The sequence below is a fragment of the Atractosteus spatula genome, chromosome 14 (assembly GCF_055471065.1).
Source record: "Atractosteus spatula isolate fAtrSpa1 chromosome 14, fAtrSpa1.hap1, whole genome shotgun sequence".
Classification (NCBI taxonomy): domain Eukaryota; kingdom Metazoa; phylum Chordata; class Actinopteri; order Semionotiformes; family Lepisosteidae; genus Atractosteus; species Atractosteus spatula.
Window position 1 is genome coordinate 43,529,838 of NC_142719.1, and position 24,300 is coordinate 43,554,137.

At 45.2% G+C, this 24,300-nt stretch overlaps 1 protein-coding gene across 1 annotated transcript in view; it reads right to left on the reverse strand.

Annotated features, from left to right (window-relative positions):
• Nucleotides 1–24,300, reverse strand: part of LOC148821426 (protein phosphatase 3 catalytic subunit alpha-like) — a 111,033-nt gene that overhangs the window by 21,154 nt on the left and 65,579 nt on the right. The window contains exons 3-7 of the mRNA XM_088932848.1: nucleotides 16,848–16,972; nucleotides 16,153–16,264; nucleotides 10,948–11,093; nucleotides 9,148–9,287; nucleotides 826–903 (exon numbers count right to left, since the gene is read on the reverse strand). Coding sequence (XP_088788974.1) covers nucleotides 826–903; nucleotides 9,148–9,287; nucleotides 10,948–11,093; nucleotides 16,153–16,264; nucleotides 16,848–16,972 — 601 coding nt within the window. The remainder of the gene's footprint in view (nucleotides 1–825; nucleotides 904–9,147; nucleotides 9,288–10,947; nucleotides 11,094–16,152; nucleotides 16,265–16,847; nucleotides 16,973–24,300) is intronic.

The following is a 24,300-nucleotide window of genomic DNA, read 5'->3' on the forward strand; positions in this document are numbered from 1 at the left end:
ACCTCTGTCCACTCTTTTTTTTGTTATTTCACCTATTTGATTGGAATAATAACTGTTATTAAATGAATTATTTACTTAATTCATCCTACTTAACACCCTTCCTTTGTCTAAAGTTCTGTCAGTGTGGGACTTCAGCTCATATTGACACACAAATATTCTTTTTCTTGTGAACAAGTCATAGGCATCAACAATTTAAGGAGCTGAAGCAAATTGATATGACAGTGAGCTCACATTAATTTATTGAACTAACGGAGAAACAAACAGCTTTAGCAATAACTTTCATTGCTTTTGTTGGCAACTGTAATACAAGTACATTTACTTGTCTCCACTGAACTAACACTCAACTGCAGAAGACCTCTTCTGTCATTTCTGCTGTTCGGAAGAGGTCAATCTTAGGATTTGCATGCAAGCAAACTTCTTTGCATAGAAGCAGACACTTTGGAAATGTGAAGGAACAAGCTGAAGTGTTTCTTTTCTTCTCTTTTCAGCACAGAATGAACTTTTACTTGTTCCTCTGCAGCCTATGCATGCTGACAGCTCCCTACTTGAACTTTGGAAACGTGGTCAGTAGCCCACAATCTGAACAGCTCAGTACAGTACAATCTTACTTAATGAGCCCGCTGAAGTTTTTTGGCTAATAATCTTGCCAATATGATCCAGCACATGAGCTGCTTTCTCTTGTCTCTCCTCTCTTTGCGGGCTCCCGTGCTCTTGTGTTAGTATTCACATTCTGGACAGGCTCATCCAGGACCTGTACTGTCCATCCCCAGATACTGGCAAAGAGACAAGAGTCAAGCTCCATGCAGTGGCAGGTGCAGGACATACCCAGCGTCTTGTGCTTCGTGAGCCCGGATAACTGACAGTAGATTATTGTTCTGTAGAAACTCACACACGGCAGGGTAACTGGAAGACAGGCAGACAGGTAGAGAAAAAAGAGAACAGTGAAACAACAAGACCTCCTTCTTAGTTAGTGAAAATCTCCAACACATTTGCCATAGCTAATGTGAAAAAAGCCCTTTCAGTTTGCGCCTTGCTTAACAGTGAACTGACAAGATCGTTCACATCATTACTACATTAGTACGCCACGTCCTTACACAGCCAGCTACTCCTCACCAGCCACCTCTCCTGGAACCGAGCTCAGGATGCTTTGGATCAGAGCAGTGCTGAGACAGCGGGGTGTTACACCAGAGGCTCCAGCCATGGTCCTCATTCCAGCTGAGCTCCACTGTCGCATCGAAGCCTGGAGTGAACTCACAAGCTGGAATACCTGCACGTTTCTTTTCCTGCTCAAAACTCTGGGATGTTAGTTTACTTATCAAACACCATAGCTGGAAGGCAACCTCCAGCATGTTTCAGAGCTGAAAACAATCAATTAATTCAAATTAATCCTATTCTTAAGTCAGTTAAGGATTCAATTGTGTAACTAAGAGCTCAGCTGGAACAAAAACCTGCAGGTCTGTGGTCCTCCAGGATCAGGACTGGGAGCCCCTGTAGTCTATGATGCAGACACAGCAGGTCACTTCTGCTCTGACAGGCAAAAGAAACTGAATGTAAACCGATGTACTACTGTGAGCCCGTTCAGGCTAATTTAACCTCTGGAACAAACTGCAGACCTCAGATCGGGGTCATATACAGGTTAATGACAGTTTTAGGCACGACTCTTCAAACGGCAATAAAAATAGTGAAGAAGCTTATCTGAGCAAGGCGCCTACAACATCCTCTCATCCTGACTGCTTTCTGTCTCCACAACTGCTCTGAACGAGGCGAGAGCAGCCTGTTGGCATAGCAACCCCACACTGCAAATCTCCGATCGACTGTGGAGAGACTTGGGCGGTGAAACACATCGCACTGCTTGGGAGAGCTCTGCACACCACAGTGAGGAGATTCAAGTGAGATGTCTTGGAACCTTCTTTTTCAGTTCATCTTTTTTTGTAACTTAGCAGTCACCTCCTGATCCACCTGATCCGTTCGATGATCTACTTATCTATCTAGAAATATCTTACATATTTCACAAGATCCTCTTGAAATGAATTTATCCTACGTTTCTCTTGCTCAGCTTTGCTTTTCCTTTTATCACCAGGTACTGTAAAACATAACAATGCAATATCTCAGTCATATAAAGTGTTAACATTCTAAAAAATGGTAAATACTGAGATAACAAGAGACATAATGAAAAAGCAGCAGGACTTTCTCACATTGGAGGAGGCGGTTCAACACATCGAGCTCATTTGGTTTCTAGAAGTTTAATTATCCAGAAAAGCTCATCAGTCTCATCATCAATCTGCTTCACACAGAATGAAACACAGTGAATCCACCTGCACAAGGGCTTGGTACACTGTTCCACTACACACCTGAAGCAGGCTTCACAGTCACTGACGCAGCTCCCCACCTGAACCACAGGTCCACTAGACTTGTAATTCATTACATTATTTCAAACAGCCTTTTCAGACTTTTTAAAATGTAAGAAAGCTTGATCTCCACCTGGATGCTCTGGTCCTGCAGCATTGATTCAGCCTGACCTTTATTTTACATCTCTCTTGCTGGATCGAAATCATTGATGAGTGCATAGAAACTCCCTGACTGCTGTCTTCCTGATCGCTCTTTGATGATCAGTGCCTTGCAAAAGTATTCGACACATCCACATCACGTTGCTTTACATCTTGCAGTGGTGGTACTTTGAAGTAAATTCAGGTTACTTTGAAGCAACTTTAATTAATCTAGGTGTACAAAATGATTGTGCATAATTAGTTGAGTGGCGCCTGTCTGCGTGCAATAATCATGATTATAGAATAAATACACCTATCTCTGTGGGCATATTTGAATTTCAAGCAAAGACTCAGCCATGAAGACTAAGAAAGGTGTAAAAGGTGAAATGAGAGAAAACATACATCAGCCAACGACATCCTAGTCAGTCCATAAAGCTGGTCTGTATGACACAGTGGGAGCCAATTTTATTACCCTCCCACGTCATATGAGACCAAATTGAAAGTGTTTGTGTGACCGTCGCGGTTCCGCGCGGGCTCGTGCTCTCCGCCGCTCCACCCCTCCGGTTCGTCCCCAGACACCTGGGGCGCGAACCCGGGTCTCCGGCGTAACGCAACAGGGAGCCAGCCGCATGAGCTAAAGGAGACCTCCCCCAGCCCAGGCGGCTGAGGTCCCTGCTACGCGCGGGGAGGGCGATGGCTGACACCGTCACCGTGTCTGAAATGGCTCCGCTACTTTTGGTTTAAATGTCAAGTATTACTGTATGTTTATTCTAGACACAACACAACACATTCCTCCATGTGCATCATCACTACAGTCAAGCATGGTAGTGGCAGCATCAAACTATGGGGATGCTTCTCCTTAGCAGGGACTGGGAAGCTTGCTAGTTTGGATAGAGAAATGTACAAAACAAACAAACTAGAGGAAAACCTGTTTCTAGTCTGCTAAAGACTTAAAAACTGGGAGAAAAGTTCAGCTTTCAGCAGGCCCAATGCTACACTGGAGTGGTTTAAGAATAAGAAAGTCAATGTTCTTGAGTGGCCCAGTCAAAGCCAGGATCTGAATCCTATTGAGAGAGCTTGAGCAAATCTTCTGAGAAAGATGGGCAAAAGTTGCACCAAACATATACCTGTATATACACCTTATACATATATCAGTTTTTTATTTGTAGTTTTTGCTGGTATTTACTGTAGCTTATCTTACCCTTAGATGTCTTTGGTTTGAGGATTCAGGTTTTTCAAATAAAATATTCATTGTGCATCATTTTGTAAGTTCACAAACTGGGACCACTGGAAGGGAGTGAACACTTTGCAGGTGCTTCATGTGCACCCTTGCTGTGTGCTGTGCGCCTGTCCTGCTGCTGCAGTGCTCACTGCAGCTCGTTCTCATCTGGCTCAGCAGGTGGTCGGCAGTGTCTGCCTCTGAAGCCCAAGCGCTGATCTTTCCTGCTAACTGGTAAGAGCAGAGATCCAGTCACTCGCACAAGTGCTCCCTCTGTTGGCCTCACTGGTGCTTTACTTGAACGACCCGTATTGTATTCAAGCCTCTACAGTATTACAAAAGATCCATAATTAAACTCCATTAACAGCCTGCTGTCTGCCTGTAAGAAATGTCTTCAGACACAAGGCTGTGAAAAAGTGATGGAGCCTGCTGAGAGCTAGTTAGGCACGAAAGGAAAAGAGATTTAAAATTAAATGTAAAAATTACTGATCAGTTAAACACTGACATTTCCCTGTTGCACTGTAATTGCAAGCCATGCACACACTGATCATAAAATCCTTAAGTAATAATGAAATTTCACATGGTTTTACTCAGCCAGTAGTCCGCCAGAACTCAGGGCGAGAGAGCAGAGGTTCTGCCCTTGAGGTCACTGTATTCAGCAGATTGCCCCCAGCTTCACATTATAAAATTCCTTTTTTTCATTTTTGCCTCATTCACCCTGAAGTGTTGTTTAGGTGTCTTCAGCAAGCACTTTTTATAGCGTAGGAGACCCCAGATCTGTCCATGTAGTACGGCCCTGAGAATAGTGGTACTTGCCATGACGTGCTGCTGGAATGTGGAGGAAGTGGTGAAAACATGTGACACATGCGCCTGGCAGGGCTGCGTGCTGCTCGACAAGCCCAGAACACTTGTCAACCCCCCAGCGCTAAAGACCTTTGACTAAACGCTGCCGCCTAATACTGCAAATATTGATAGGAAAGATCCAAGATTTCTAAAATAAGGCAATTTAGTAAAAGTAAGCGAATAAAAAAAACGACTCCATAAGTTGTTGAAAACATTCATTTTGGGTTCTCATTTAAATCAGCCGTTTAGCCTCCAGGCTGCCAAGTCCAGGTTATCCGCAGGTCTTCTCTGACCCCACAAATGTATTTTCGAGTCATTTCACAGACTGGCTGCGGTCGCGGCTCTGTCACTGAGCCCCGCACAAACCCTGTGGGTTCAACCTGCCTTCTATATACTTCACTACACTGGACTGGGGGAATAGAGGAGTATCATCACATACTGTACCATGTACAGTAAAACCACAAATGTTTCTGCGGTGAGTTTGCCATTGAATACCCCTGAGTTCCCATGGTCTGGTGCAGGAAAGGTAGTAAAGTCAGTTTAATTTGAAATATCGGAAAACACAGCAACTAGAGAAACAGCCGCAGAAAAAGACTGACAATCCTGTGTGTGTGGTAGCCTTTCATAAGGTCAAACACTCTGTGGGCTTCTCTGTACTGTGAACAATGTTGCAAAACTGTGAGAAACCGCAATAATATTTCTGCTCTTTATTTTTCAAAGTGGATACTAAAATGTTTGGTATAAGGCACTTTACAAGGCTTCATTAATCTCCTTCTTCAAAAGACTCTCTGTAGTAACATTTCTGATTCAGCTTGTAGAAAGCACACGAATCCCTTCATCGCAAGTGCTTTTTGAAATGAAATATCCCTTTTTTTTCATTGAGTTAGTATACAATATCGAGGGCAGGTTTTTAATTCCATTACTAAAAAAGCAACAAATTTAAAATAAAAATTTAATGAACACTATAAAATCTGGTTGAATGCATGTTGTGCCTTTTAGCTAAAAGGCTTCAATCATTTAATTGAGAGGGCTGGCCAGCGACTCAGTGCTGTGATCACAGGCACATGGCGAGTTCTGGTTCTACTGACAGTAAATCCCACTGAGCCCGTTGCCATGGTGCACTATATTTGGGCTACAAACTTGCTGTAGGTTTTCCCTTTCTGAGCTCTGTTTTGAAATGAGAGGACTCTGCGGTAATTCAATCACTCGTGCAACTCCAGTTTCATTTATTGTTTTTCGTTTTTCATTCCGATCTGATTCATTCATTTTTTCAGGATTCAAACTGATTTTGAAGAGTTTTGTCTTTTGCTGGGGCACAGCAATAAAGAGCAGCGTTGAGCTGCTTTCAGAAGCTGGATAAAAATATGGACATTTACACTGCAGGTGTGTCATACTCCAGATACATCGGAGAACTGCTCTGAAAGAATAAAAGGCCTAGGAGTAACAAATGGTCTTATAGTCTTTCTATTTTTTTCTGATTATCCAAAACCTGGTTCTTTTTATCTACCAGCTGCTCAACCTAAACACATAGAATATACAGAAATGACAAAATAATCAACATCTTAGACATTCTTCCACATTTAGACCACAGGGACGTCAACACAATGACTGTTGTCATGTGCTCACGTGTTCCAGGTCAAAGTGCACAGTGGTGCAGCCAGGTCTCAGGTGAGTGCAGAGCTGGGCACTGAGAGGTGGAACTTTTTTTCTGCACACAGCTGAACCTCCTGCCCAGGAGATAATGGGCTAGACAAAATAAAATACACAAGGATGATCTAAGCACTCCTGACAAGTTTAATGCGATAATAAATACCTCTTAAGAACACCCAAATAAAGGTCTATTTGATTAAAAAGCTGCTTAACACAGCCAGCAATGGAAACACTTTCTCATGCTGTATCTGCACTGACTCTCACTGCTTATCCCAGAAGCAAGAGGCTGCAGCCCCTTTCGGCTCCTCTGTTTCGATGGCTGCTGTGGGTCAGGCCTCTCTGTTTTAAATCAAAGTGTGACGAACATTTCCAATATTTAATAAAAATAACTGAGCCTTCAGGAGGAAAACGAGAGCATCGGCACCTACAAATCTCAGGCCTCTGGATACATCCGTCCTCCTTATTCCATTCCCCTGACATTTGAGAAGTAGGCTAAGGCAGTGAAATTACATGCAATTAGATCTGACAAGCCTTTGCCAGTATAAAAGGGAAAGAAAGAAAAAAAAAGATAAAAGATCAGAGGCTTGGCTCCGTTTCCAGTGGAGGAAGATGGGAAAAAGAGGAGCGATGCTGGTCAGTAAGAAATGGTTAATCTGGGCAAAGGCAGTCCCACACCTTTGGCTGAGCTGCACGAGGCCAGAAATATCTGCCTCTTTAATGTGTTACTAAGTCTTTGAACATTTCGGAACACTCTGTTTCCATGCCAACTGGACTCTGAGAACCGAGATTCATCCCACTGAGCAAGTCACCTGAGGTGAAGTGTAGAGGAGGTCATCACGTGATCTGAGCACTATCTGAAAAACTTATCCAATCAGTAGCCCATTGATATAAAAGCTAATTAAAGTAACAAAACTGCAACCATTGGAAGGAAGCTAAAAAGCTGGTGTGAGACGACATCTACAGGTGTAGCTCCACGGTAGCTAACAGGAAATTGAGCATGGGTACAGTAGGCCAATGCTTTAGAAATGCTAGTAGATTTAAAACTGCCCATACTATCCCATCTAAAATTTTGCCCTGATAAATTTACCATATTATTTTTGCACTTTTATTGTGAATTTATCTTGTTTTGCCATTGTTTAACAGTGCCTTCAACATGCTATTAGTACTACCGCAAGCATTCCTTAGGAATCTTGTCATGGAGGAGCAGTGGGCCGGATTCCAGACCTACAGCTGGAAGTCTGTGGGTTCACGTCCCTGCTGAGAAACTGATTTTGTACCCTTGAGTGAGGAACCTCACCTGTGCTGTTTCTGTAAAACACCCAGCGGTACGGTATATAGGGGTGAACATACACAGAAACTGGGTTGGGATAAAAATGGAATATTATCATTTCAAAATTAGCCATCAGAGTAAACATTCCAAGGTGCTATTCCTTCCGGCACCATTCAATAAACACTAGACTGGAGCTTGTGCTCTATGCCAAAGATCCTGATGAGATCAGTCCGCTGTTTCTTCCCAGCAGTCAGACACTGCCATGGTGCTGTGCAGCAGTGTGACGCGTGGCCACACGGAGCTGCTCCCACGCTCCGCCACTGTGCTGCTCCAGGGCTGCCTCTCTGCTTCCCTTTCCTGTGTAAACACCCCCCCTAACCTTCTCCCCCCATTTGAAATAACAATGAAGACATAATGTGCCTTAAAAACGAAGACCTTTCCTGCGTCTCCATCCCCCGGGACTGTGATGCATCTGAGAACTCTCTCCCTGGATCGACGACGGCTTCACATCTCTCAGCCTCCTCCTCCAGGGCTGTTCTCTTCGCTAATTTTTACACTTCGAGCAGTGATTCCGACTGCAGTTGCACTTAAGAGGGGAAATTATTCTCCAGGTATGCATTACACCCCAATACAAGTTGCAACATCCTGTATTAAAGTAGCATTACAGCCCTCCATACTTTTATCCATACTCTTTAAAAAATGAGCAAGAATGCCTTTTTTAAATGAGGTGTTTTAAGATCAATAACTAAAATTCTCAACGTGTTCCTGAATTCTGAATCTTATCTGGATTCCTGTCCCGGCACTGTGTTTCTCTGGCTCAACATCCACTAGAGCCCTGCAACTGGACGCCCACCGACTGCGAGAGTGAGCAGCTGTGCCGACAGCGAGCCGTCACGCAGACAGAGAGGCTTGGGAGCGCAGGGCGGCCGGTTCTGAGCAAGTGGGAAAGCTGGCAGCGTCTGATGGAGGAGGGGGGGGGGGGAGAGCTGATGGAAATCAGAAAGCGATTCTCCCGGCTGTCAGCAGAACCCGTCAAGATAAAGACAGCAGGACAGCCTGCGATCACACGTCGGGGACTTCCCCAGGGGAAGAGCATTCCTCTTACGCGCTGTGGCGTCAGACCAGAAGGACCTGTAGTGAACGTCAGGCTGGCCTGGATGTGCCGATCCCTGGATCCTGTGCCAGGCGGAACGAAGCCTTGAGATGGCAGTCCGTTCAGGCACGGGATACAGACGCGCCCTCGCAAACGATTTCTCTACACAAGCTGAAGTCGAAGGCATATCCCGCACGTCTAATTTTATCACATTGGCAAAAACTGGCTTTGCGGAATTCAGAGAATTTTAGAGCATAAAGGAATAACCCTAGATATACAGTATAAGATGTTTATGAAGTTCTGCTTTCTTATAATCATGTGTTGACACAAAGGATCTGTGGGGGTGACACATGCATCACCCAGCCTTGTTGCTGAAGCCGACACTCTGGCTTCTTTCAAGAAAACGCTGCATGAGATCCTGGGATCAATTAGCTACTGTAGCAACCCAACAAGCCAAGCGGATCAAATGGCCTCCTCCTGCTTAGGATGTCAGGATCTTCACCCAAAGGTCAGTTGCCTCTACTGAAACCCCTGTGTTATGAAAACGTGTCACAGACATCACGGGGACAAGGGCGAGAGACCTTACCTGTAGAAGTATGAGCAGCCTCTGACTGTGTTGTGGCTGAAGTATTCCTGTGTTTTCTCATTTCCAAAGTCTTCCAGCGGGTCTGACCATAGTAAGTCACACATCGGCCCGAACGCTGGAGGCTCTTTAAACCTGTCCAGCTGGAGAAAAAAACCTCCTGCAGTCTTGTTCCGAAAAGTCACAAACAAACAGCTTGACTGGAGAAGGACTTGGTCAAATAGAAATTACAAATAATTTGAATAAAATGCCTCATTTTTATAGTGTTCAAAACATTGAAGTAATGTGATTTTGTTGCTTTACACAGACATAAATAAATCATAGTTCTAGGTTGCATTTGTGTCTTTAGAAACTTAGCAAATGAAGCTGCACTGCTACTTGAGAACGTGTCAACAAGTGTCTATGAAGATGTCGTTCAATTGCATCAGAACTCTGCAGCCGACATCAAGTTCTTTTTACAGCTTTTATATCAAAATGTTTTTAACAAAACTAATTACTTTTTTCAGTTCAAAAAGACACTAAGTCCTTCCCTTGTTAACTGAAATATTAAACAAATAAACGTCTTTCTGTCTACCTTCATAATTATTTAAAGTGAACCTTTTATTTTTCTGTAATACTTTGGAAGCACGTTAGTCCATTGCGTGCAGTTGATCTAAGAGTGCACAATGGAAAACCTAACGATAAAGAAGGGATTCACCTTTATTTTAAGTTTCAAAGAGAAACACAAAAGAGAAAGTGAGCAGCGGCCTGAACTGAGCAGCCTGTGGTAAACCAGAGAGCAGACATCTGTGGGTGGACTCTGAGCGGAGGTCCCTCCTCTCTCCCGCACATACTGTATCAGACTCCTGAGAGCTTCAGCAGACACCCAACAGCTCTCTTTAAGGTGAAGTGGAATAACACTGATGCATTTAGATAACAAGAAAAATAATGATAGGCTTTTACACCAGTGGTTCTCAGCTTTGGTCCCGGAATACAGCCCCGATGAGGGTAAAATTAAAAGCTTCAGTGACGTGTAAAAACACCAGGTGTTCACAGCTATGGAACTTCGCTGGCGTCGCCTCTAGAGAACCCAGAACTGGAACAAAAACAAGGGGCTTTTCTCAGCTTTTCATGGCCAGAGTTGGCTGACTGAGAGAGCGTCTGGGATCTCGAGCCGGTTGAGGACAAGGCAGGTGACAGCCCCCCCGCGTGGCCACACTCTGAGGCTCAGGGAACCAGGGGCGGCTCTTCAGAACCAGCACAGACCACAGGTCACACGTGGCAGCGAGAGGACAGGAACAAGCAGCCCTGCTGGGTTGCTGAGGCTGACACCTTGGCCTCTTTCAAGAAACAGCTGGACGACATCCTGGGATCAATTAGCTACAGTCAGCCAAACGAGCTCAATGACTGCTGAGCTTCCTCTTCCTTCCTTCCTTCATTTCCTACAGTAGGTTGTGTCGCAAACTATTCATCCTCACCTGAAAGCACGAGCTGGTTTAAGGGTCGCAGCTCACTGGGCCCACACCACCTCACACACACAGCCCCATCCAGTCTCGTTAGCAGCTGCTTGTTAGAACAGTGCATTATTTCAAGCGGCTTTCACTGGAACACTGCGGGCTTTGAGCGTACGAGGTGTAAGGGTGAGAAGCTCTGGAAGAAGTGGTGCGCTCCACTTGCGCATTTCCAATACCAGAATAACACACTTCTGATTCATTCAAGGCATCGTATTGATCCGCCGACATGGAATCTATCTACCAGCGCGCATTCTGGGACTGGGCTGTGGTTAGCTGTGCTCGATGAGTGTGACCGGTTTCCTGCTTTTACCTTTTTGATGTCGTCTAGGGTGTGGATTTCGGGTGACAGTCCCCCGTGGACACACAGGAACTGCTGGTTCATGAGGGCGGCCAGGGGAAGGCAGTCGAAGGCATCCATGCACGAGTCGTACACCTGCTCCGAATACTTGATTTTACCTGAATCGAACATCAACAAACAACACGCAATCCCAGAGAAACAGTCAACATGCTTGCTGTGACCTGCCGAGCGGTGAAACCACAGACGTACCCTGACGGATGGACCTGGCCAGGCTACATGTAAGTGTATATAGTTCAGTACTTCGACTGGATTATAATGAATGCGAGAGAGACCCAAAATATGTGGACTCGCCTAGCTAGGGGAATAGCAGCCTCTCTGAGGCTGGACAGGCTGTCCAAACCCCCTCACTAGTGCAAGGAATGAGCCAGGGAGCGGCTGCACGGGTGTAGATAGAGATGGATGGGAATGTGAGAGAGATACACAAAGGGAAGTCTTGGTGGGAGACCTACATCCGCAGGCGAGTGGACATGTGTGAGATCAGGATGTAACCTTCCCCCCCAAACTGGTGTTGTACACTACGGTATTGTATGGTACGATGTAGATATTATTCCACAGAGCTCCTTACTGGTTTTTCCTTTGTTCTGCTGGCATCAGGCTTTCAAACAGATGTGTGAAAGTCTTTGGATTTCTCTGTGCAGATGATTGCATCAATTATTAACAGAATGTCAAGCAAGGAGGCCATTTCAGCTTTGCTGTACCGTACAGAATGTAATCGAGCACTTAAAGTTTCTCGTGTGCCTCTGATCTGGGGCTTCCTGTTACTGCTGCCCTGCAACTATTGCTGCTCTCAGGAGTTTCTGTTCCTTCCAATTAATCAATTACTGTACATCTCTGCAAGGATTTCCTCATTTTCATGCCATTTTCATTCCAATTCACGTTTCTACAATTACAAGTACAATTAGGGAACCAGTCCTGACTTTTATTTAGGAGCTGGACCAGCGGAACCTCTGGAACCTGACTGACTCACATACAGGGTCTGCCGATGTGGACAAAAGTCTGAATAATTGCTGGGCTATTTATTTTTAAATTGCTATGCAGTTTTAAGCACAAGGTTATAAACAAAGCTGAGGTTTTCCACAGACAGCGTTTACGCAGTCTGATCCTTTGTGCATCTTATCTGAACCCCATAGTCTTGAGAAGAGGCGTTTTCAGTCTTCTTCATCTCTTTACCTTTTTGACTGCTGAGATCTGTAGAGAAACAGTGAGCGAAGAGAGCTGAGAGATGCAGGAAGAGCAGGAGTGTGAGGCCCATCGGAATATTTCCATTAGGGATCTCCTCCAAAGTTTGTCCATGTCACAAGGTTTCCAGAAGCAAGAGGCCGTTTATTTTCAGTAAGTCACAGTAGAAATGTTTGGATTCGCTCTTGATGCACAGCAAGCCTTCAAACACAGTGGGTGCCAGCTCGGGTCTGTTTGCTGAGGCCTCACCAAGGCAGGACGTGATCACTGGAGCCTCTAGGGTGGGTCTGGGTGGGATTCAGGCTACGGATCCATTACCTGATCCTGGGTATGCAGCATGTGCAGCAGAACAAAGTGGGAAAACAGGGAGAGGAAGGCGATTCTGACACTTTAGAGGGGGTGGTGGGAAGGTGAGGTGTTGCAGGAGGTAAGATGGAAAAAACGTCAGATTAATGGATCCTGGTGAGCATCACAAAAAGAGAAATTCTCATGAAGAGGAGCAAATGATGCTCAAGACCAAAATGCTCTGAACACCTTTTGTCCTGCATCTTGCCTCCTGGCCGGAGTACAGAGTTCAAGGATTGCTCTTTTACTGTATGTTGCAGTGAACAAATGATTATTTCCGATTCTGATGTAGGAGTTTTGACAGCAGGTGCACCGAGACTCAAACTGCCTCCTTTTAGCTTCTCTGGACAAAACTCTTCCCCATCCCAGTCACCCACCTCCTGCTAGACAGGCAGAGTTTGAGCAGTGCAGGCATCTCCGAGGGCCCTTCTTCGTTCGGGAGCAACGTGCCTCACGGTGTTATCAGAGCCGATTCACAGCCGTGGGATAAAGAATGGCTCAAACGTCACGTGCAAATGGATTATTTAATATGGCAGCAAGTGTGAAACAAAAATGGAAAACTGGCAGTTCAGTCTGTGCTGGGCTTTTTTCCTACGATCGGCCTGGAGATCATCTTGGCTGAAGCTGGAACCCTGTCCTGATTCACGCTTGCGCCCCGCAACGCAGCCCCGACACCGCGCGCAGTCTGCTGAGTGATGAAGAACGCAGGAGTCACGAAAGGCCGCCTGTTTTTACACACTGAGGTACAACAGCTGTGCAACACCGTCGTCTGGAAGAAGATCACTGTGTTTTCATAGCCTGTACATGCAAAAGAACTAAATGTTTTCTTGAATCTGCCTTTGTAATGGGGCTGCTGTAACATTTCTTTCTAAAGCAGGCGGGCTGCCCTGCTTTCAATAAAAACAACAGTATTGAGGTTGTTGATGACAAAGTGAGAATGCATACTGCTACTAATATATTTGTTTAGCGCGGTGGATGTTTAGATATATAACTTAGATAGCACCTTTCAAGTAAATATCCCAAAGTGTTTCACAGAAATACACCCTCACTGTTTTGCTAACTCTCTCTGCAGTCTGAATGAAAAAAGTCTTCATGGTGTTTCTCCCGTTTTCTCTCTGTTCAGAGGCATCGGTCTGCCTTCTTGTTTCTTCCGAACGCCCAAGCTCGGCCCCTGGACCGCTTTCGTGATTTTCTGTCTTCTCCCTGGCCTGGGCTTTTTTCAATGTCAGTGTCACCATGGCAACGAGTAACTGTAGCGATCTCCATCTACTAATAAGACTTTACTCCGTCCGTAAACCCTCCACCCCTGAGACTCAGTGTTTCTCAGCTTCCTATCTTCTCGCTTGTCAAGCCACTGTCTTGTTGTATCACCGTCTGGCCCTCAGATGTTACTCTTGCATTATAGCTTGGCCTTCTTGAGACAATCAACCAGGAGCACAACGTTTTAATGCATAAATAATGCGATGCTCTGGCGGGGTCCACTATTCTGCTATTTTAAAAATGGATCTGAAATGACTTTAATTTCACTTACAGAAGCAGTTTAATACCTTCTTCTCCAGCCCAGAACTGCATTAACACCAGCGAAAGTGTGACGGAGCTACTGTAGGTGTGAACTTGTGCGCACTGAGGCTGGAGACGCAGGCAGGCGTACAGCACTCTCGGAGGAAATGATACAAGCTTGGTAGGTCTTTCTGGCACAATTACAATCAGCACCCATTACCACCTGCAGATGAAAGAGACGTCTGCTCTGTCCACTGATTAGTGGTGTCCAGCCACTGGGAGTCTACAACAGACCAGCATGGGGAGCATTTCCTTCAAAGACGGAACCAGATTATGATGAGGAATTGGCAGAAAAACGCAGTTTTCCTGCAGAATGACACAGCTCCAGAGAAGAGTGTGATCAGCGCACAGTTTGCAGAATCAAAGAAAGACGTCTCAAGTATCACGTTCCTATTCATGTGTTCTTTCCACTGGGTATAATTTGCCCTAAAAAACAACATTTTTAAGGAAAGTCTTTCTAATGTGAAATAGATCATAATTGAGGATGTGCACTGCTTGACTTCCCCATCTGGGAAATCATAACCATTAGAGGGTGAAGGATTAAAATTGAAATTAATTTTTAGCTTATCACCTGCACTCCTATGGATGACAGATGCCTATTCTAGGCTTTGCCAACTATTTTAAAAGCTGAAAAACGGAGATCTGGCTCAGGGTCCCACGTGAGCTAAGAACAAAGATCCTTGCTGAAATAGAGCCTGCTTCCTGTGCACAAAGCAATTAAGACCACTTCTCCCTTCAGATGTTTCAAGCTCTAAACGCTGGACTCAGCACAACTTAGCCCGATGCCTACGCCAGACTTCCAAGGAGTCCAGCTGAGAAGTGCACAGACTGAACCTGTAAAGTCCACAGGATAAATGTCCAGACTCCAGTTAGTGAGCCGCAGTGCACATTGGCTCAGTGTTCATGTGTTTCCGCCACACTCCTGAGTGTCCTGAGAGCAGCACTGACTTGCTCCCTGTGCTTCGGGAATAGGCTCAGTTTCCCTCACAGGCTGCAGGGTTCTCTCTGCTCATGGATGGAGGCTCTCCGTATTACATGAAGTGCCCCTGCTAATCTTGTTAGAAATATGTGTGCTTTTCACCCACAGATAAGAACATCAATTCTAACCTAGCAATCCTGGTCATGGTCTACTAGTGAAATAATTTCATTGAAAGATGTACTTAGTTTTTAGCTAATCACCTGCACTCCTATGTTTGACAGAAGCACAACTATGTATCACTCACAAGTAAAATTGCGCCCATCAGGGGTATTCTGAACCCTCCCGATTTTTACATTTTTAAACCTATCACTAAGGATCAAGTGCAAACAGAAAACATTTGTTTGTTTCTTTAACAAATTCCTGTGCAAGATATTTTCTAATTCTTGCAAACCCTGGCCCGGTACAGTAGCTCTCCCATTCCTCCTTTCCTCGTGGAAGAAGATGGTGTTGGTAATACGTGGGAGTGTGTTATTCCGAGGTATGTCTTGTTACATTCTGAGCCGCAGTGTGACTGCATGTGTAGGGACTGACAGCTGGTTTTCATAGGATATACCAAAAAAATCCTGGGATACTAACGTAACATCACATCACTTTATTAGCCCTATACAATTTCTTGCATTAGGAATTCGTCTTTTCGCAGACCCCAGCTTGTTCTCCATGAGACACACAGACAGGGAGAGAAGCCTGGGGTCAGGCCACAGGGTCAGCTATTGTACAGCACCCCTGGAGCAGTTGGGGTTAAGGGTCTTGCTCAGGAGCCCAATGGAGTAGGATTCCTCTGCCGGCTGTGGGTTTTGAACCGGCAACCTTCCAGCCACAGGCGCAGATCCTTAGCCACAGAGCCAACGCACCGCCCCATAATCATAAACTTAGCTAATCATAAAGCAACCGAATGGTGTTAGTACGCTCAGTGTGATGCTACTGAGTCTTGTCATGAGAAATGTTTTTTAAGGTCTCTGATGGTGTCTGACATTTCTTCATTTCAAGACGAGGCGGGCCTGAACAGAAGGCAGGGGCTTCTATGGTTAACCCTGACGTCGGACCTTGCATGTAAACACACACAGAAGACACACACAGAAGACAAAAGTACTTACATTCTTGTTTGAAAGTGAAATATTCTGTCAAATGTCTACATTCGTGGTTTCCTCGGAGTAAAAATAATGTCTTTGGATAGAGGATTTTCAATGACCACAGGTACAAAACGCACTGGAAAAGAAGGACAAAAATAAGAGACATTACAAAGGAAAAAAGACAACCGGAGCGCGCATTTCCAGACTCCTAAACCCTCTTGAAAGGTGGGAAAACTGAGGTCCACTGAGGCAGGCTGCCGTGATTCTCAGCTTTTCTAAAAGGTTTTCTCTTACTCTTCTTGTAAAGAATTAAGATAAGACTGGCCTCAAACTAGCCAATCATTTATACTGATATCTGAGTAGGCACCATTACATTTGCAAACATTTATTATATAAATGTACAGTACTAATTTGACCTGAGACCTCTAAATAGCATCACATTCACTCTGACACAATCAGCCCACAATTTCTGCGCTGGCAAATACAACGTGTAACACCAGGACGAGCTCAGCACTTCTCGAGTCAAAGCCTACATTATTGTTTCCAGCTGAACCACGGAAAAACCACACAATATGCAACATTCAGACACAAGTGCAGAAGTTGCCAGTCAGCGCAGGATATCCTATAGGACTATTGAAGTTTGAAAGGACTGGAGACAGAAGACAAGAGGACACATAGGGCACCAAAACGGACACATTCTCCCACAACATTTACCTCACCTCAATACTAAAGTAACCCCTGTCGACGTAGTCCCCTAGGAAGAGGTACCGTGTGGTGGCTGGAGACCCGCCCACTTCGAACAGCTTCATCAGATCAAAAAACTGGCCGTGGATGTCCCCACACACTGCAAGACAAAACACAGCAGGACAGTGAGGCTTGGCTCACAGTGAGAAAACACTGATATCTGTACACCAGGGGCTGGAGATTGTAAAGGGAACCAAGTACATCAGACCACGGAGCAGTGCTATTCCCCTGTAACAAGCCCGTCACAGTGCGATCACACCCTGGGCTTTCTGGAGCGCGTCAACCCAGGTGTCCAGGGGCAGGCGTGAGGGGCAGCTGGCTGTCTTGTTTCTGTGACTGCGAGCGACCCTGATGCATGTCAGGCGTTGTTCCACAACCAGGTGCGCCTGCAGGACAGAGGTGTGACAAATCTGGCGTGCGATTGACAGTTCAATTGTTCATGTCGTTTATCCTAAAAGTCTTCATCCTATCACCAGTCTCAGTGAAATCAGAGCCGCCACCCATATTGTCTTAAAGGATCCTCTAAGATCCTCTTCGGTATCACAGACTGCTAGCGGAACATGCTGTGGGACTGGGCTGGCCTCTGATGTCGGCGCCGGTGTTACCAGCCAGGATCACGACGCCTGCATTCAGAATCGCGTCTCAGGGGAAAGACAACGGGGGACGTGGAGCTAGCAGTCCGCCGGCTAAGGGAAAACACCGGACTTCTCATCTGGACAGTATCCTTATTTCCCTGCCATCGTGCCTGGCAGTCCGGCAGCACTGCAGCTGTTCTCCTTGCTGCTTTCCAGTGATGTAGTGCAAACTCCTGTTGCCATGGAGACATGTGTTTTCATTCATCCGTGATCGGAAAGCTGCTTATTCCTGGTGAGGCACGCGGAGACCCGGAGACCCTCCTGGAACCACAGGGGGTGATGCAGGACTGCACCGCAGACAGGAGGCTGGCCAGCCAATGGCACACACGTCCTTGCGATTTTTTTTAAAATCCAGGCTTTTTCTGTTGCTAGCTGAGCTCCTTTCCTCCTGGTTGCAGGCTCCTGGCTGTTTCCTCTGCGCCACTGTGCTCAGACAGGGTGTCCAGCTGGCCTAGTGTGACCCCCTGGCCTAACAGACGGGTCCAGCTTCGCATCTCTCCAGAGAAAGAGTTTACTGCCACGCTCGGGTGAGTGCACATGTCCGCACACACAACTATTCACAATGTTTCCCTTTTCACTGCTCACACAACCTCCCACCACCACTGCCTGTGCACTGCCTGGCCTGGAGGGACAGGGCTGTAGGTCTAGGTCTCTATGAAATCTGAAAGGACAATAGCTGGATTAACCATGACCAGCTTGCTTATTTATGTTAAGTTGCAATTCACAGAGACATAAAAGAGAACATTTTTGATAAAAAGAAACTTATTTGAAGGAGGCTTTTTATGGGACTTAAGTATTTATTATGAAGAAACAATGGGAAAGAAAAGCTGATTCAATACTATTGCCAAGGGGCTTGCGTTCATGAGATTCGAGAACTACTGTGAGTGCATTCTGTAGCATTTCACAACACTAGTTTTGTCTCAAACACGTGTGTAGACAAGCTTTTGTTAACACAGAAAATATTCAGATTCTTACATTGTTAAGGGACTTCTTTTTTCACACATTTACTTGTGTTTAATTCAATCAGTTTCAGCTGAGACAACCGAGCATTCCTCTGTGGTGTTTGTGATTTGTGCACCTGTGCAGTAACTCAGCAGCTCAGTGCTGCCCAGCTATTGTGAATGGACACAGGAATGCTGGAACCGAGAGACTTGTGCTTTAAGCGCGTTCACTCTGTACACATTGCACACCTCGCACTGTGCTGTCCCTGCGGAGGTCTGACATGGCCCTGGCCTGTACCTGCAACCTATCAGATCTGGAGTTTCTGTAGATGTGTGAACAGCATCCATATTCCAATACGGAACATTGTAAATGTATTGCACATGGTTATTTAAACCTAAAATCACCAAAGCACCACCAGAACAAATGCAGCTTCAAAATCCATCTTGGATCTTACCAGTTCTCATAACGACACTGAAACCCATCACAAAAGCCCACAGCCTCGTCTTGCACACTGCTCTTGATGTGTTTGAGCCTGTTGTTTTGACACAGCAGTACCTCTCGGTCTGCAGATGCTGGAAGATATTCTTCCTTTACTGCTTGTTGCCTCCTTTAACCTGTCTCCTAGCAACAGGGTTTCCAAAATGATTTTCCAGCTAATTGCTCACTTTCTGTTTTTTTTTAGCTCTGAGAGTGCTAAGTAACTCTAGTCAGTGAAACATCCTCCCCTCACATTCCTGTCCCTTGTATATGTGCTCATCTGCCTGCTCCCACTCAGCGCCCAGAGCCGTGTGTGGGAGAATGCACAGTCTGTGCATGGCTCAGAGGAAGCAGGCTCACCAGGCCAAAATAACAGCAGAGTCTGCCACAGAGATGCCACACAAACCACCTCTCTGCGCGCCAGGGTTGAGTGGCAGCACGGCCTTCGTATTTCGTTCCCTATAAACAAAACTTTCCCATCCATGGTGAAATCCATTCCTCGCGGATCCTCTCAGGTCTCCCAGCTGTGGGGTGGCCCCTGTGCTGTCAGCAGGAAACAGCTCTCTATCACAGCAGCAGCAGCAGCTTTTTCTAGCGGAGCCAGTTCTGCTCCCATAATCCAGTGCAACAGCGGTCTTCGGGCTCCACCCAGGAGGGGCCCAGGGCTTCGTCTCCACACAGCCTCCGTCTCGCTCCGCCAGGGAGTGTGGAGCTCGGCTGACTCGGCTGTGTGAGGACCGGCGTACCCCAGAACTCTCGCTGCCCGGCCTGACACCCAGACATGGGGAACACCGGCTGCTCCGGCAGCTGGACTATCACCCTGTTCATGCGATCAGCGGGATACTTCCCTTTTCTCCCAGTTTCCCCTCGGCCCCGCTGCTGAGCTCCACTCTGGTCCTGACCATCTACTGATGGCCGTTTCTCAACAGATCAGAGTTCAAGCTACAGAGTTCCTGTCCACCCTACGAGTGACCCCAGAATCAAAGTCCACATGTGTTTGGCACATCACTATCCAAAATAGAAATCTTAATAAGAAGAAATAAATAAATAATACTGCGATGGACTGACTCCCATACAGGGTGTAGCCTTGCGCCGGTTGCTTGCCGGGATAGCGAGAAAGAGAAAGAAGCCGACTCAAAAACAAACAAATCCATTCAAGACACAGACAGCGCAGGAAGGCTGGACGTTCAGGGAGAAAAGCCACAGGAGATTTTGAAATATTTACAAATTCATTCTCCCAACATTACTTCACCATTAGGTGTCAAATCGATGTATTTAAATGCTAGAAGCCTTCTTACCAGCCCAGGCTTAATCGTGTTCATGATCCCCAATTCCTACTTCCTCAGCACAGTGCCGGCTCAGTGGCGACACGAACGTTCTCACACCCACTTGCCATTTCCTTCAAATCTCTGAGCAACTAGACATTCAATGACACAAATAAGTACCTTATCGTTCTGCATATAGCAGAGTTATAAAATATTTTCATTAAAAACGTAATGGTCAATGTAATAGTGAAAACAGAGTATTTACAGCACCAGAAATGTTTTAGACTGCCGGGTTCTGATAAGGCACAGAACGTCCGATATCTACAAACACAGGTTCGTTTCTGGAGGGAGGGGTTATTCTAGGGCGACACCACTGCAGAACTGGGTCGACACTCAGAGGATTTCAGTGCACATGGGCAGGTTTCACAGTCCCCGTTCATAAAGAAATTACTTCGTTTCATGCGTGTAAGAAGGAAAGCAAATATACAAATTGGATGCTTTCAATTGGTCTGGCGTCCTGTCCAGGGTGTACCCTGCCTTGTGCCTGTTGCTTGCTGGGATAGGCTCCAACTCCCCCGTGACCCGAATTGGATAAAGGAGTCAGGAAACGGATGGATGCTTTCAACTGAGTAGCTCAGGGGTATTTACTCTTGAGCTGCGATATGCAAAGAAACAGGCATGAAGAGGAGTCAAATTTCATCACCTGGGAGAGGACACCTTGTGAGCCTCTCCTTGTACTAAGTAATTTATTTTAAGCAGGTCGTACTAACTCCAGCAGAACACGTAAACCAATATTTGTGTTTGATGTATAAAAATACATCACCTAGATGCTGCACTGCCTGTTCTACAGCAGCACACAGCAGCAGTAAACTGAAATATTCACCCACAGTTCAGAGCATGGGAGACAGAACTAGATCTGAACCCTCAGGTATAGTTTTCTGTATAGTTAAATACAATCTAGTTTATTCCACACATTTAAAGACATTTATTGAAAACCGCACTGTCATTATATTTTAGTATTTCAGTAGATCAAAAATGATCTACTGCAAAAATTCCAGAATCCAAGACATCAGTCTTTTTAAAGCAGATCACTAAAATACTGATGTAAACAGTGGCTAAATCCACACAGTCACATCTAATAGACTGTTGGAGTGATATGGCAAATTGCCAAGACACTTCTGTCCGGTTCATAAGTTCATCGGGTCCAAAGCACACAGCTGAGTCAGCAACAGAATTTCTAAAGCAGCAAAGGACCTGTGAGCTGAATCCAGGCAGGAGACCAGGTTATCAGAAAGCAAGGACCAGCAAGGAGTGGGGAATCTCGCAGGACAGATAACTACAACGCATTCAGGCTCATTTAAATACTGAAATGGAAATGGAAATGAGAACATACAGTACACAAAACCTACGGTGTACAGAAACTTTACTCTATGATAGATGTCGGTTTCAGCAACATAGTTCCGTTTGAAAACATTACGCATTGAAGGAGAAATATTCCACCTGCAGATTCATCGCAGAAAATAATTCTACAAAATCAATTGTAAGAGTTTAAAGGTGGAAGACTAGCAAAAAGAGTGTATGTATTAAAAAATAATTTGTTGTTTAGGGCCAGGGTCTCTTTGCCCTGCCAGGCCACCGCTGGATACCTGCTCTCTCAGAGTCTTCTGACCAACCCTTTGCTGTGCTGTGTATAAGAAACGGGTGATTGATGGCACAAGGAAGGAAGCAGAAAGCTCAGTAGCAATGATCAACAGAGCTGATTAATGATGGGGAAATATCAAAAACAAAACAGAACACGGTCTTAACATTCCCTTCAATGCTTTTGATTCCTACTGAGTGCATTCCATGACTCTGCGTGTCAGAAATGGAAGGCGGATGTTTTGTGCATATGAGTGAGGATTCCTGTACTGCCCGAGAGGAACTGTATCACAGCCTTGTTCAGATGTTCACACCTCTCAACATGGCGAATGTGCTTTTGCACTATTGCAGAGCAGTCGGCTACTTGCTTTCACCCTTGTCTCTAATTTTATCGCGAGTGGAACAGCTGAGTGCACAGCTCTTTGAGGGCGAGTTCTTTCTCTCTAGCACAGTGTTTCATTGCTGTGAGCGTGCCATAGGCCTGATTGGACTGGAACATTTGATGATTCTTGCAATTTTGTTTTGTTTTTCTTGACATAACATTGTCTGATGCTCTATGTACCCCTGTACCCCTGTGAAATGACAACTCTGCATGAAGAGTGATACAGTAGCTTGTTCAGGGCTGACCTACTGGTTTCCATACACTCTTATCCATGAGAAGCAATAGTAATACAACCAGTAGCAGGAACTGCCAATGCTACGCACTGCCAGTATTAGTACTAAATTAATTTCACAGTGCTAATAAAGTCCTTAGGTTGGGATGATTTTTCACTTGTACGATACAGTATATTTAAGGACCACATCCCATAGTGTAGTTCAAAGTGTTTAAATATTTTAAAGACTCATTATAAAATCCTGGAAAAATGCAATATCTCAAAATGTCATAAACGATAAATTAATTGCTTTCAAAGAGAAATATGGCTCAATGCTGTGTGATGTCAAAAAGCTGATGAATCACCCTTGATGCAGACAGGCAGACAGACACAGCTCTAAGGGCAAGACTGCTGACCTGATGTCGAATACGAAGAGCAGATTGAGCTGGCCCTGAAATCGCCAGAGCCTTTTCGTATTTTTATATCCCTCTAATCTTGGCAGCTGCTGCTGGATAAGAAAAACAGTATGATCCTAAAGGGTTTGCCTAGATATTCAGGTGGAAGAAGAGTTCTCCGAACAAACATTTACCATTGAGAGATGACATTTATGCTCAGAATTCAAAAGACAACTAGAGCTTTTTGTCAGGATCATGTGGCATCTTTAAAAAAGAAGGCTGTACCCACATGAATTTCTGGAATAGCATCATTGTCTGATTTGGTCTTGTTGTGGTTACACTTCATTAATAAAATGCATCTGGATAACAGCAGCAGGACTCTCATTGTGTCTCATTATTAACTTTTCATTTGTGGTTGTTTTGTCAGACTTTTTTCTGTTTCTGCATCATAAGTTAGTGAACTGCACTGGCAGACAGATGCCAAGGCAGGAGTAGAGTGGTTAGTGCCCTCGTGCCCAGACCTCAGCCCTCAGCCAGACAGAGCTGCTCAATCCGTCAGTTCGACCATTATCAGACTCTTGCAGTTTTCGTTCTTATGAGAGCTGACCTAAATCTACAGCCCTGAAGAGGATTACACAAAAGCGCGCAAAGCATTTGAGCACGGTCAAATAATCGCGCAGATCTCACTGGGGAGACGGGGGGAAAAATCAGATGTGACATCAGAGCTTTTCCAACGAAGAGCAGCTTTTCTCCCATAGTAAAAAAAAACACCCCAGGTTTACAGTAAACGCGTTCCGTTTGTGGAGAGAATGTCTTAGACCACGTGAGCCGAGATATCAGGGCTGGGAATTTCCCAGGTGCAGCCAAGCACAACAAAGCCAAACCGGAGACGAAGCCAACACTCCTGCTGCGTCTTCCACTCATCCCTGAAGCTCGAAGGGATCATGGACATGCCTGTGCTTCCCTTAGGATAGAGCTGGGGCAGAATCACTTGAAATTCCCTAAACTGTTGGATGAGGAAGGGGGCTCAGGAAAGGAGCTCCCTCCCCGAGACACAGCGGCTGTTTGACCTGCAGCACGTCTGGGGAGAAGCGTCTCTCCAGGCAGCCAGATTCAGGGATGCTCTCGGAAAAATGGAGAATCAAGTTACAATTCTCCTGTAAAAAGGATGAGATAATAGCAGGCTTATTGCAATATAGTAATAAACATGGTTGAGATTCCAGTCTTTTTTGTTACTGTGTATAAAGGAGTGGGAGTGTAGTCAAATAACAGCCTTATTTGAATAACGCAAGTACTAATTTTATTATGAAAGCCTACAGTATATGAATGTAGTTTGCATAACTGAAATAAGCATGAAATTTGCTAAAATGCAATTCTACAATATTAATAGCGTGAGGCATGACACAAAGTAATAAAAATTATATGAAATGACTATTCACTGCAGTCAAAAGATGAAGAAGGATAAACGAGACAGTCCTCACTT